The sequence below is a fragment of the Festucalex cinctus genome, chromosome 5 (genome assembly GCF_051991245.1).
Source record: "Festucalex cinctus isolate MCC-2025b chromosome 5, RoL_Fcin_1.0, whole genome shotgun sequence".
NCBI classification, from domain to species: domain Eukaryota; kingdom Metazoa; phylum Chordata; class Actinopteri; order Syngnathiformes; family Syngnathidae; genus Festucalex; species Festucalex cinctus.
In genome coordinates, this window is record NC_135415.1 from 17,625,524 (window position 1) to 17,638,614 (window position 13,091).

Below are 13,091 nucleotides of genomic sequence, written 5' to 3' on the forward strand. Positions count from 1 at the left end.
ACATGGAAATCAACCTGACTTTTTTAACAGATGTGTTCCTTTTAAATATTGTGAACATGACAACGATAACATTGTGGCAGTGTTAATAACACAATATCACGATATTGCCCGTACATCCTTAATCAGAAGTAATCAAATAGTGAATAATGGTAGTCTGAGAAAAAAAAAAAAAGTGGTATTGAACATTCCTAATTAAGTCCATATTATACTGTCCCCATTTGGCCAATGCACGGACACCAGAAGGAGCAGAAACTGTTAATAAAAACACATATTATTGACCTCAATAAATAAAGTACCATAGTATAATGCTATTTTTCTTATTAAAAACACATGACAAACATTTTTGTTTTTTTACATTAGCAAAGCAATCCATTTTTTTTAATTGATCCACCTTTTGATCCACCTCTGGTTTTGCTTCCCATTAAAATCAATGGTCCAGTGGTACCTAATGTTGTGACTTTGCGTGTGGTGTTTTCTAACTGTTCACTTCTTGTTTCCTTATGGCGATACAGGAGTGAATAAATTCACCAAGAAGCTGCGAGACCCTTACACCATTGACAACAACGAGATCTTGGACTTTTTGTCTCGAGTGCCCTCTGATGTCCAAGTGGTGGGTACAACTCTCATCTTTACCTTCTTTTATTTCTCTTTTTAATAGCAGATTGCATTTTTTTTTTTTTTTGTAGATGTAATGTAATGTAAAGTAAGGTTAAGTGAGTTCAGTGTCCAGAGCATAACAAATCTGATTGGTTCTGTGGTAACACTCACAAAGCACCCTAGCGAGTTGTGATTTGTTAGCTTTTTTAGCCATTTGGCCTCTAAAGTATAAATCAACAGCTCCATGTGGTTTTACCGCCACGTTAACTTCGAGATCAGATTTCCTTGTCACTAAAAAAACACCAAAAATGTGCTTTCAGGAAAACATAGGCTAACACGCTGCACCGCCCATAAGAAAATGCAGTTTAAAGTGCAATTAAGCAGCAGCTTGTGAAAACGTTGGTGTTATCCAGCACCAACGAAATACGTCGTATCCGCTGAGTCCCCCGCTGTGCCCCGTGCAACACCCGCGTACACAAAACACACATTTTGTGACCTCGGGCCTGATATGACCAATCCCCTTGCCACATCAGCGCGGCCAAACTTCCCCTTTGATGGCTTGCTGTCTTTCATCTTTACAAGGTCATACGCCTCCACAAGACCCCCTGTGCTTTCACCAACTCGACCCTTGTGCAGCTTTACAGTGCTTGTGTACATTTTTTTTTTTTTTTTGTAAGGGGGAGCTGTTGTAGTTATTTGCACGAGGCAGGTAGCCGTCACATTAAATTAGCCCGAGCTGTCCCCTCTGGTGAAGTGCAACCACCTGACACACCTGGGGCCTAAAGGGAGAGGGATGTAAAGGGGCACAAGCCCAGCAGGTACAAGGCCTTTACAAGGACCCTAATGAGGGCCTGCTGGATGGGGGCTTTGGGGTTTGTAGGGCATTCTGGTACGGTGTGGCGCACATGCGGTTGCAGTTGTGTCAGTTGTGATCATTTCAGCGCTACTGTCACAGTGTTTTGAGTTTATTTATTTGGATGCAGTGAAATGCACCATCAAATCAAGTAAAAGCATGTTTTGTTATTGCATTCTTATGAAAACATCTTGATATTAAAACCTGCAAAAATAGTTACAATCATATGTTATATGCAGCCAAACTAGTTTAACTAGGTTAATTTTGCCTTTGTGGACTTTAAGTTAAGCGGCAAAATCCACACGTTTTTATCCATCTCAGGGGGCGGCCATTTTGCCACTTGCTGCCGACTGAAAATTACGTCATAGTTGCAGGGTGCGGCCATTTTTCCACTTGCTTGTCAACACAAAATTACGTCATAGTGGCTCAGGGCTCCGATAACAACCAATCATGGCTCATCTGTTTTCTGAAGCTGTGCTGTGATTGGTCGTTTCCTGAACCCTCAGCAACTGTGATGTCATTTTCCGTTAACAGCAAATGACAAAATGGCAGCTCCCTGAGATGACGGGTGAATTTTACTGCTTAATCCATATTCCACAAACACAATATTAATCAGAATGCCGTGTTTGGACTATCGGGGCTGTATACAACGTATTGTAAAGGAATTGTTTTGACTTGACTTCCCCTTAAACGTACAAACGTAATGTAAAATGACTGACACAAGCCACCTAGTCTCGTATAAGTCAAGATTTCAAGCGGTGCGTAGAGGCTGCAACAGACAGGCTGACATTTTTACCACCTTTTCCTAAAGTTTCTCTGTGGGTAGCATTTTAAAAGACTGACTTAGCTCGCTATGCGTACATTTTAGGGCCGCCGCTTCTATCAGAGAAAAGTCAATTGATTTGGACACGGTACGAGCATATGCCATCTTTACGGACATGATCAGGGAGTTCATGTCCTCTCAAACGTGACCAAACCGAGCACCTTTATGGGGCGAAGTCGTCTCTACCTGACGTTTGGGAGGTGTCAGCGCAATATTATGTTTTACGACACCATTAGCCATGCGAGCTGGGGAGTGCGTAAGTGGGGCCAATGCAATTAGCATGCCAAGTGGCCACTTATGATTGGTGTAAAGGCGCTCGATCAGGCCCCAGTACAAAAATAAGCGCGGGTTCCAATTTAGCGCCTAATGAACAGCAGGGAGTTAGGTTAATATTTTTAGACAACGTTTATGGACGGGATTAAACCCTCTGCGTGTATAAACGGGTCAAAGGCAGGATAGTTAAAGGATGACGTGTGGCCAGATGCTATTGCACGCATCCACTTGGGGTCTCGTTCACCTTTGCATTGTCCTTATTTGACAACTTAAAACTTTTTTTTTTTTTTTTAACTGGTGTGGGTGCAATTAGTCTCCTTCTGTTGTGATGACTCAAAACTTTTATTCCGTGCTTCCCCCCCCCAGCTTGTGTCACCTTGACATGTTTGTTTTTTGAAGGCAGAGTGGTGAATCCTACAATCTTCACATGTTCAAACTATTCACACTTGAGTCTGCTTGGAGCCATTTATCGAGAGCCCTTAGGCTGTCTTTGGTGTCATCTTAGACTGACTGTGCAGCCCTTGGTGTTCTGCGCTCTAAGGGCTGAAAAATTCATCAGATTCAAATCGACATCACAAAGAAATAGAATTCAATTCTGACATTACAAAGGTTGCAATTATGAAAAAAATGGCTTCATTTTGGTCGGCGACTAGACTTTCTTGTTAGAGGTGGTTCAATCAGGGTTTTAAACTGCTGATAGATGAATGGTTTTGGTGTATTTTTTCCACGAATATCCCTGTCGTCAATATTAGTTATTTCAGAAATCGATACTATTAGTTATTGGTCGGTCCACATGTGTGGGTGTTATTTTTACAAATTGAACAAAGGTTAAATTGAACAATGGTTGAACAAATGCTGTTTTTGGCGTCTTCTGAAAAGTGCCAATTGGGTTTTGCCCCAACAATAGGCTTGAAGCCCCTTGAAAAAGTTTTTTATTTTATTTTTTTTTATCTGAATTGGATAATTCCATTTTACATAAAGATTAAATATTGTGTAAGACTTGAGAAGTTGAAGTGGTAAACTTGCATTATTGTTGTGATCTGACTTTCTTAATTATGTTTAGGTCACATTTGTTTGATAGAATTTTGTGAAGTTGTCATAGTGAACAATTCTTAATTGAAGTATGTAAATATACCATCTTTAACTAATTTGCTCCCAAAAACATATAAATATGTTCTATTTTAAGTGTTTTAAGTGTCTCAAAGACGTATTTATACGTTTTTTGTTGGTGTTGTTGTTGTTGTTTTTTTATGCTAGAGCATACGGGAGGCTTTGATGCAGCCTCTCTACTGCAGAGAATGGTTGAAGCAATGGCAATTATTACAAAAACGGACATCAGGTGGCAGCAGAGTATACAAGATCAACCAGGGCCATGTTAAAACAAGCTTGAGTTCCCCACAGTTCTGAGCAGATTTGTGAATAATGATGAACTTAGCTATATTCTAATGCTAACTGCTGCAAAATGAAAACAGATTTTTTTTTCCTGATGAAAATAAGTTCAAACCCGTAAGACCAAAACATTTTTAATACAGGCAAATTTATTGTTTGTTAGAAAATACATGTGGAAGAGGACCTAGAAATAAATAAAAATGGCCGCCTATTAAATCACAATCGTAATAAAAGTAAAATAAATAAATAAATAAGAATAATCATTCAAATGTGATTTCCAGCGCCACTTAATTTTTCTTCTTTCATTTAAGTTTTTATGACTGCATTTCCTTTTTTCACTTTTGCCTTGTGTGCCTCCATTGGCATCATCAAACCCCTTACAAAGGTTCAATGTGAGAGAGAGCGGCAGGTTGCGGGGCGCTTTGCCGCTAACACCGTTAAGCGCGGCGCAGTACACGGCGCCCCTTCAGCCCGGCGCGCTTGAAAGCTTGTTTTGCACTTGTACTGTCAACAATTTGGGAGATTTGCGAGGGTGGAGCAGCCTTTGAGCACTGCCGGGTCTTTACCAATCGTCTCTTTTCTCGTCTGTGTTCCCTTCAAGCTTCCCTCTTAACGCTACCAAATTGCTCGTGTGCTCGCCGCATTTGACTTTCACCCAATTGCCATTTGCTTTTGTTTTGCTAACGCCCCACTTTCTCCTCGCCTCCGCTGCCGTTTCTTCGGTTTTGTACTTTAACTAGCGCTTGTTGTCGGCGTGATTTCTTTTTTTTTTTTTTTTTTTGCCGTGTATGTTGTTGTAGGTGAGGCGAGCGGGGAGCCAAGGGTATCACGTCAGGCAGGCCTGTCACCTGTGAGGTGGAATTGAACCTGTGACGCATATCTTTTCTTTCCCGGCTTGGCAGCTCTTCACACAGAAGAAAAAGATTGTTTGATTGAGATATTGTTATGTTTTGTTTTTTTTCTCTCCCCCGCTCACCTTTTTGTTTTTGTCAGTCCCCTTCGCTTCTTTTTCACCGACAAGGAAACTTTTCTTTGTTTGTGTGCGCACGCAAAGTTTTTGTGTTTGGACAGGAATGTCAGCTTGCAGATTTAAATTGCCACTTTCCCTTTTTTTTTTTTTTTTCTTTTCTGCTGTTGTAGGCGTTTGGCCGTATAATGGGACCGCTAAAAGTCTGCAATGCTGTACAATAGCTGTCCTACTTTTGTATCTTTCCCAAAGTGTGTTAACAAATATGTGGAAATTAGATGTATACTATTAGAGAAACTTTTTTTGCGATGGGTGGAATTGATTAGGATTTTTGTTATTATGTTGCACTTCAGAAAAGTATCAAGCCATGTCGTATCATACAAACACAGTCTATACAGTAAATATATTTACTGTCTTTTACAATCATACTGGACTTAATGTCATCTGCTTCTGTGGCTAAAAACTGAAGCAGTGTTAAAAAAAAGTGTTATACATTTACTTTTCCATCCATCCATCCATCCATCCATCCATCCATCCATCCACCCTGGACTGGTTGCCGCATGCACTGAGGGAAGCCATTTTCTTTTATCATGCAATCAAAGGTAGCAAAGCCCCACCCCTACACATTCGGTATCATTGGAAAGCTCTGAATGTCCTCTATAGAGCACAAAAGGTGTTAATTCAATCACTGGGTGGTTTTACGTTTTATCACTGTGTACTGCACAGACCAAAGTTTTATTTGAAAGGTCTGTACACTGAGGACATGACACTTTGGCGCAATGAAAAGTAGTCAGTGTACACTTTATATAATGATGTAAATGTATGGTTCCCCCAAAATAATTCAAAATACAGCCATTAATAGCTAAACCTCGCGCAACAAAAGTGAGTACACCCCTAAGTGAAATTGTCCAAATTGAGCACAGGTAGTTGTTTTTACAAAGTCTCAGGTGTGAATAGGCAGCAGGTGTGACCATTTAGGTTCTCTCGACGTACATCATGTAGAGCTGTCAAAATTAATCGAATAATCGACAAGTAATCGATTATGAAATTAATCGACAACTATTTTAATAATCGAGTAATCGTTTTTTTTGTTTTTTGTTTTTATTTTTTTATTTAAAATTGTCCAAATCCTTTGATTTCATCATATCAACAGTAATTTTTCAGTGATTTCTGTAGTCCTTGTTGAAAGAAGATATTATTATCAAAATAAGACATTTGGAAACATCAGTTGATGGCTATGTCACTGATGGCTGTCCGCACCGGCAGTGTGCCAGGATTGTTGGAGGCCAACAACAGAACTGCCACCACACACACACAGACCGGGTCATATAAACTGCACTCAGCCCCCTGGGTTTTTGCCCCGTTGTCTGCTTGAGTTGGCAGCGCTATAAAAGGATCCACACCCACATGAGAACAGTATCTGTCATCAGCCGGGTGTCCACATATCTCTGTCCGTCTCACCCACTCTTCTATTCTTTGCTCTCATTGTTTCCCCTCCCCCCCCCAACCATCCATTTTCCTTCGTCTGCCCTTCCTCCTACTATCTTTCTGTCCATCAAGCCGCTCTTGTTTTTCTGCTCTCTCTTCTTCATCAGTTTCTATATCAAGTGTACCTTTCATAGACACTGCAGAGCTTTGAGATGTGAACCATATAGCTGCCTGGATGTAGCAGGTTCTCGCCACTCTCATTGCGTACGATACATGCGATGCATAACATTGATTTGTGACCGTCTTCATTCTAAGACGTACACACACGATAGAGATAAAACTCCCCCCCAAGCAGTCGAAGGAGATGAAGGCTTGCTCATCCATCACTCAGCAGCGAGTACGCTCGCTTGTCCAGCACGAGATATAGAACACAGCCAACATACTGACGCCAACTTGTTGTCGGTGCGGAGAAATCAGAGAGGACGTCAGTCAGTCAGACAGGCGGAGTAGCCGACAAGTACATCCGCCTCACAGGAATCCCGCAGACTGCCTCCGCTGATGTGCTTGTTCGCTCGGCGGCGAGCTCTGATCACTCATCTGCCGATTGTCATGTGTGCGTCCATGAGCTTGTGCGGGGAAGTGTGAGCTACTGACGAGATGTCCGTCATTTTAAGACGGAGATGTCCAAACTTTTTGTCTCCGAGAACAGCTTGAAGAAAAAAAAAAAATGGCTGCGAGGAATGTTTTGACATTTTTACCTTTAATTTGTCAAATGTGCTAAAACTAATCTGTAAATGTAGGTAAAGAAGATGTGTTTCGCAACATATAGTATAATTATTTACTTCTAATTAATTATTATTAAAATAGTATAAATATTTATTATTAGTAAGCCCAGGTTCCAGGTTCGCAGTCCTGCTGTTAAAATTTAAAAAATAAATAAATAAATCAAATGTACGGTTTACTCTATCTACACTTCCGCGGTGTACGTTGGGTGCACTGTAATTCCACTTTCAACCACTATATGGCAGCACATTTATTTAGTTTGAGACAGCGCAAATTTCAAAGAAGAGGAACAAAACCGGAAGTGCTGCACAGCATTTCAGCACATTTTTGGCGAAAACGATCCTGCTTTTTAAGCCAACAGAAAGTGACGGCTGTTGGTTGTTTTTATAATGTACATCTTTTGGCATGATTATTGGTGTTTATTGTTAAATGATACGTTTGTTAGTTTAGGATTTGTTTACTGTGAATACACAGAGGCATTACACACTTTTACAATGTTTGTACCAGTACTGGCCGATAAATGATATTTGGAGCTGCTATTCACTTTCACTACAAGGCAGAATATTAACATCAATATTTAAACAAATAAAATCAAATAATAATAATAATAATACTGTAATTAGCTGGCAACCAGTCCAGGTGTACCCTGCCTACTGCCCAAAGCCAGCTGAGATAGGCTCCAGCACCCCCCGTGACCTTTGTGAGGAATAAGCGGTCAAGAAAATGGATGGAAGGATAATAATAATAATAATAATAATAATAATAATAATAATAATAATAATAAACATACTCCAATCCTATTCTTTTTTTAAATGTCTTTATTTATTTGTTTATTTATTTATTTTTAATCTTAGACAATAGTTTAGAATCTTGGACAGCAGACATTGAAACATTGTTTGAAATTCTAACAAAAAGTACAGGGACCCCCGATGGTCATCAGAAAATGTAATCTACAGTAAATAATTCCCCAAACTTTCTAAATATCTTAAATTTTACATTCTTAGTTCCTAATCTTATTATGATGGGGAAAATCAAGCTTCATGAAGCATGTGTAATATTTTATTTTTATTCGTCGAGTCGAGCTGGTGCTCTTGATTTAAAGATAAAGGCTAGTGAAATGGAAATTGATTAAATTTCCACTGCAGTGCCATCTAAAGAAAGATATAAAAATATATATATATATCACAAGTGCTTCATGAAGCTTTATTGTACATCACTATTCTTAAGAGGTTTGAGTGTTTAAATGTTTGTATAAATTTAAAGGTTTTTGAAAAATGCTATTGAAAAAAAAATGCCGAAAGACTATTTCAATAATCTATTTATTTATTTATTTTTACACTATTTATCATACAGTTCAGTGTAATTGAAATTAGTCAGCATGAGTTTAGTAGCAAAGGTAAAAAAACAAAAATAATCCAAAGAGACATTCAAAGGCTTCCAACATGTTTTTGTACTCTCTCTCTTTCCTCTTCATGATCAGTCTGTTGTCTCTTGCAGGCTTTCCCATGAGCCCCTTGCCCTGTCCTCTATTTGATTGTGCGATCGCTTCCCTTAGGCCACCGTTTCACATCTGTGGAAGCATGTGTTTATGTATATTCCGGGGCCTGAGTATGCGTGCGTGTGTTGTAATCAGTGTGTAATCCCTTCCTTGAGGCCACTGTTCCACACAGCTGGAGTCAGAGAGCCTCGGGAGGCTTTCGTGTGCTAGCCAAGCATCCTCCGCTCGCTCCACCTGACCGGGTGACGTGCGCACGTCTTTGTGTTTTAACAGGTGCAGTACCGAGAGCTGAAACTGGATCCCAATCCCAGTCCAAATAAAAGGAAGAAAAACAACCCCGGGTAGAAGTCTTCCCTTGTCCACTTCCTGTGTGCTGGACTCTGACGAGGAGCAAGAGGGAGGCGGTCGGAACCCAACGTGGGCCGGCTAGAACCCCCCTTTCCTCACCCTTGTTAAGCTTTTTGCATTGTCGAAATGCCACCCAGAGATAACTTGTGTTGTCTTCCTCTCCACACTGATGCCACAATTAATGGCAGCCATGTTGTTTTTCTACACAAACTGAATATTTTTAAATGCAGCAATTTGTCAAATGTTTCGGGGTGTATTTATTTATTATTTCTCACAGATTACTGAGGGTCCTGGCTCTCAATATTTGATGGAGCTCATCAATCAATTTCATCATCAATCAGTTTTCGCACACTGGGATGTCCCATGTTGCGCTTCAGTGGGAATATCGCACTCTGCCTCTTTGTCCGTCCTCTTCCTCCTCGCTGCAAGTCCAGTTTTCTGCTCACATCGTTGTCCCGCCCACCCGCTAAATTCTGCGGACGGTGGTTGTGTTTTTTATCGGTGATCAACGCGAGTTTGTGACTCATGGAGGATGTTTGAAGTGAAAATCAGACAAGTGGAAGAAAGTATTGGGACACACCTCTTGATTGATAGAAGGGACAATTTGAATTCAATTGATCAAACTGGTGAAATAGCTTATAACAAAAATATTAGTTAAACAAATTTACATAGACGCCTTTTGAAAATAATCATTAAGTTGTTTTTTTCAGGAAACAAAAAAAATTACCTATTTACATCATGAGATGATTTAGCCAAAACAATAATTTTTGCAAAAGAAAAAAAGACAAGCAATCATTTTAAGAGGAAGGCAATATACACACTAAACTTAGTTCTTTTATTACATAAATAATAACTCGACTAACTAAATAACTCGGTAGTTATAATTGTGATAAAGAAAAATCTGTTTTAGGGGTTCTAAAAAAAAAAAAAAAAAAAAACAGTAGCGAGTGCGTGAAACTGAGCAGGAAGTCAGCCATTTTGTTTTGAAGCAGCCATTTTATGTCAATGCCAGGTGTCTACTTTGATAAATTCACGACTTCGAGTGAACTTGCTCAAATGAGCCTAGTAAAAGCAGTTAGCAAGCAGATTAGCATCACTAGTTGTCCTTTCTTTTTCTTTTTTCTTTTTTTTTTTTTTTATTTAGTGGTTCTCAAGCAGGTTTGTTCCAGTTCCAAAATTTTTCCACATTACACTGATTCTGATGCAAGGCAGAATAGTGCACGATTCTATGACACCATTTGGTTGAATTAGTAAAGGAGAGATTGTGAGCCAGGTCACTTCCTGTCTTTGTACATCTGTTCCAAAACTGTGCTTACTCATTTCTGTATTTTGTTTATGGCAGTTTTTGTATATTTGCAAGAAAACCAAAGTGTTCAATGTCATTTGCATTTAAAAGCTATAAATCAGGGGTGTCCAAACTTCAACCCGGTGGCTAAACTGTGTCTTAAACCCAAATTCACATTTGACCCATGTTATTCTTTGCTTGCCTTGTACTCCCCATACCCCGACAACATTCTCATGTTTCACTTTGTGACCACATACCACAGAAACTGTAAAACATAAATAAATCTATTCTTATACACCCCAGTGAATAAAGCAGGTGAATGTGAAGGTGGCCCTTCCATGTTTCTGTATGCAGCCCTCGGAAGATAATTCTTGGACACCCCTGCTATTAATGAATGTATCATCAGACTGTAAAGATGGAAAAAATACTTATTTGCACCCACTTAAATTAAATTGAAACTATTTATTTTTTAAATTGACGTGTACATAGCTTAGTCCTTCGAAAACGATGGTTGTATTTTATACCGTATGCTTGTTGATGGTCTGCTATTGATGCTGTAAAGTACGTGTATGCCTGCCTCATTTTCTAAGATGTCTTCTTTTGTGTGTCTGCCTGCAATGTTTGTGCCTGCCTGTGACATCAGCGTCATGTGTTCAACCTATGACATCATGTGACCACAGGAAAAAAAAAAAAAGAAAAAACAAAAAAAAAAAAAACTGCAGGAGCTCATGTGGGCTGGCTCACTTCTTGTCTCGCGGTAATGAAATGCATCCGATGTATGTTGATGAAGAAAAAAAACATGAGAATAAATTTGTTTTTATCTTTACTAGGCTGCATTAAGCCAGTGTGTTCTTTTTCAGTATAAAGTAGGTTTCAGTCTCAGGAAAATTGGAATCAGCCTAAAAAGTATATTTAAAAAAAAAAAAAAAAAAAAAGGGACCAAATATGGGTGTAACGCTATCCCAACATCACAATACGATATCACGATATGAAGCTCACAATACGATAATTATCACAATAGTGTGGGTAGGTTGGCGATATTTAAAAAAGGTCACAATATTGTTAATAAAAATCACACATACTAAAAAAACATTGTTCTTTTGTATATTACAGCAATGTTATGTTATGTTTTGTTATGTTGTTAATGCACGCACACATTGAGTTCCGACACATACCGACTTGCTTCACAGGCATATTACGTTGCCGTTCATCTGACAATTAGCGTAGATTTGAAACATAGAAGGGGCAAAACATGCCTTCTGAAAATTAAATTTAAAAAAACTATCCACCAGAGGGTGCTAGAACTGCACAAATGCAAATCAACCTGCCTTTTTTTTTTTTTTTTTTTACACGTGTTGCATTTAAATATTGTGAACGTGACAACGCAGACATTGTGGCAATTTTAATATCCCTATCAAATGCAGATACTACTAGTACATTTGCTACATCACCCCCCAACCCCCCACCCACCCACACACACACACAAAAAGACAATTTTAAAGGACGACCTATACTGGTATATCCCAATTTAGCATTTTTTTTTTTTTTTTTAAACTGAATAAAATGAGTTTTTTTCACTCTTTTAATTGCTAATTCCTAGTCATAAAACACCAATTGGCTGCCACACCATAACTGATTCCTGAAAAAAAAAAGGCTGGGTATCAGCTCATACTCGCCCATCCTTAATTGAACTATAGAAATAGTTTGTTTAGTTTTTGTACACACAATCAGGATAACCATTTTTTAATTTTTTTTATTTGAAGTTTCCAAACAGAATGTGCAAAATTGCAAAAGTAGCTTGAGGTGTAACAAGGAAAACAAATATTTTTTAAACAGTGCAAAAATATTTTTGAGAACAAAACAAAAAACACTTTGTACTACAGTATTACAGTTTCCAAATATAAGTGTCAGTTTTTTTCCATAACAAGAGTACAAAACGTGCAAAAACAAAGTCTCAAAAATGAGAGAACAAAATCGCGTGCAAACGTACACCTCAAGGCATCTTGCCCGCTATGCCCTAAAATGAGCTTTTCACTCGAATGGGGTTTCTTCAGCCAGAAGGGTTTCTCCTTCAGACTGCAGAGACTCCAGCAACTGCAAGAGGAACACCGTATTCCCTCCTTTGCACGCCTTCACCGTCTCACACATTTGCCCCAAATGTTTCCCCCTGGCCATCTCCAGCAGAATCTCCATGTCGGCCGCAAGGCTTACCGCTCGCTGGTCCGTCCATCCCAGCGTCACTCTTTGGAAGGAGTGCGCCTCCAGGGCACGTGCCAGCGTGCGGCCAACGTCGTCGGGATGCATGCAGGCAGCCGGTCTCCTCTCTTGCTGGTAGCACACGATGAGGTGTGTTAGCATACAGGACCCCGCCTCCAGGGCGGCATGGTTCAACACCTGCGCAGAGTCGCCCACTTGCGCACTGTGGAGAAGCTCCGCCCTCTGACTCGCATCGCCGACGAGGTCCAACATGTTTTCATCTGTCTGCCGGAGGAGATCGGATCCTAGAGGAGATCATCAGAATTGATTAGGGCAGGGCTCGGCAACCTTTACTGTCTAGAGAGACATTTTATGCTAAATAAATAACAGAAAATCTGGAGCTAAAAAAACATTTGAAGATTGTGATGAAGGAAACAGTGTGTTTGTGTTAGTCTAATGTACTGAGAGCCCAAGACAGTGCTAATTAGAGCTGCATCACAGAAAAATATGCAGCGTAAAAAAAAAAAAAAAAAAAAAAAAAAAAGTGCAGCGGCCAATACGATTCATTTTTAATCTTACAATTTTTTTTTTTAATTTTTCAGTTTGTTTTTCAAAAAATTTTAGACTTCTGCCTTACAGTCAAATTTCTTA

General features: G+C 39.4%; 2 protein-coding genes across 14 annotated transcripts in view; one reads left to right on the forward strand and one right to left on the reverse strand.

The window, feature by feature from the left end:
- Positions 1 to 11,035, forward strand: part of mctp1a (multiple C2 domains, transmembrane 1a) — a 107,097-nt gene extending 96,062 nt beyond the window's left edge. For 6 of the 8 annotated variants that reach the window (XM_077521373.1, XM_077521374.1, XM_077521375.1 and 3 more), the window contains 2 exons: positions 513 to 610; positions 8,885 to 11,035. In XM_077521373.1, coding sequence (XP_077377499.1) covers positions 513 to 610; positions 8,885 to 8,956 — 170 coding nt within the window. In that variant the 3' untranslated portion in view covers positions 8,957 to 11,035. Of the gene's footprint in view, positions 1 to 512; positions 611 to 8,884 lie in introns of those variants that run through there. The other 2 variants (XR_013283520.1, XR_013283522.1) reach the window with 1 other exon arrangement.
- Positions 11,036 to 11,977: 942 nt separating this feature from the next.
- Positions 11,978 to 13,091, reverse strand: part of slf1 (SMC5/6 complex localization factor 1) — a 28,521-nt gene continuing 27,407 nt past the window's right edge. For 5 of the 6 annotated variants that reach the window (XM_077522791.1, XM_077522790.1, XM_077522788.1 and 2 more), the window contains exon 18: positions 11,978 to 12,745. In XM_077522791.1, the coding sequence (XP_077378917.1) occupies positions 12,276 to 12,745 (470 nt within the window). In that variant the 3' untranslated portion in view covers positions 11,978 to 12,275. The remainder of the gene's footprint in view (positions 12,746 to 13,091) is intronic. The other variant, XM_077522793.1, reaches the window with a different exon arrangement.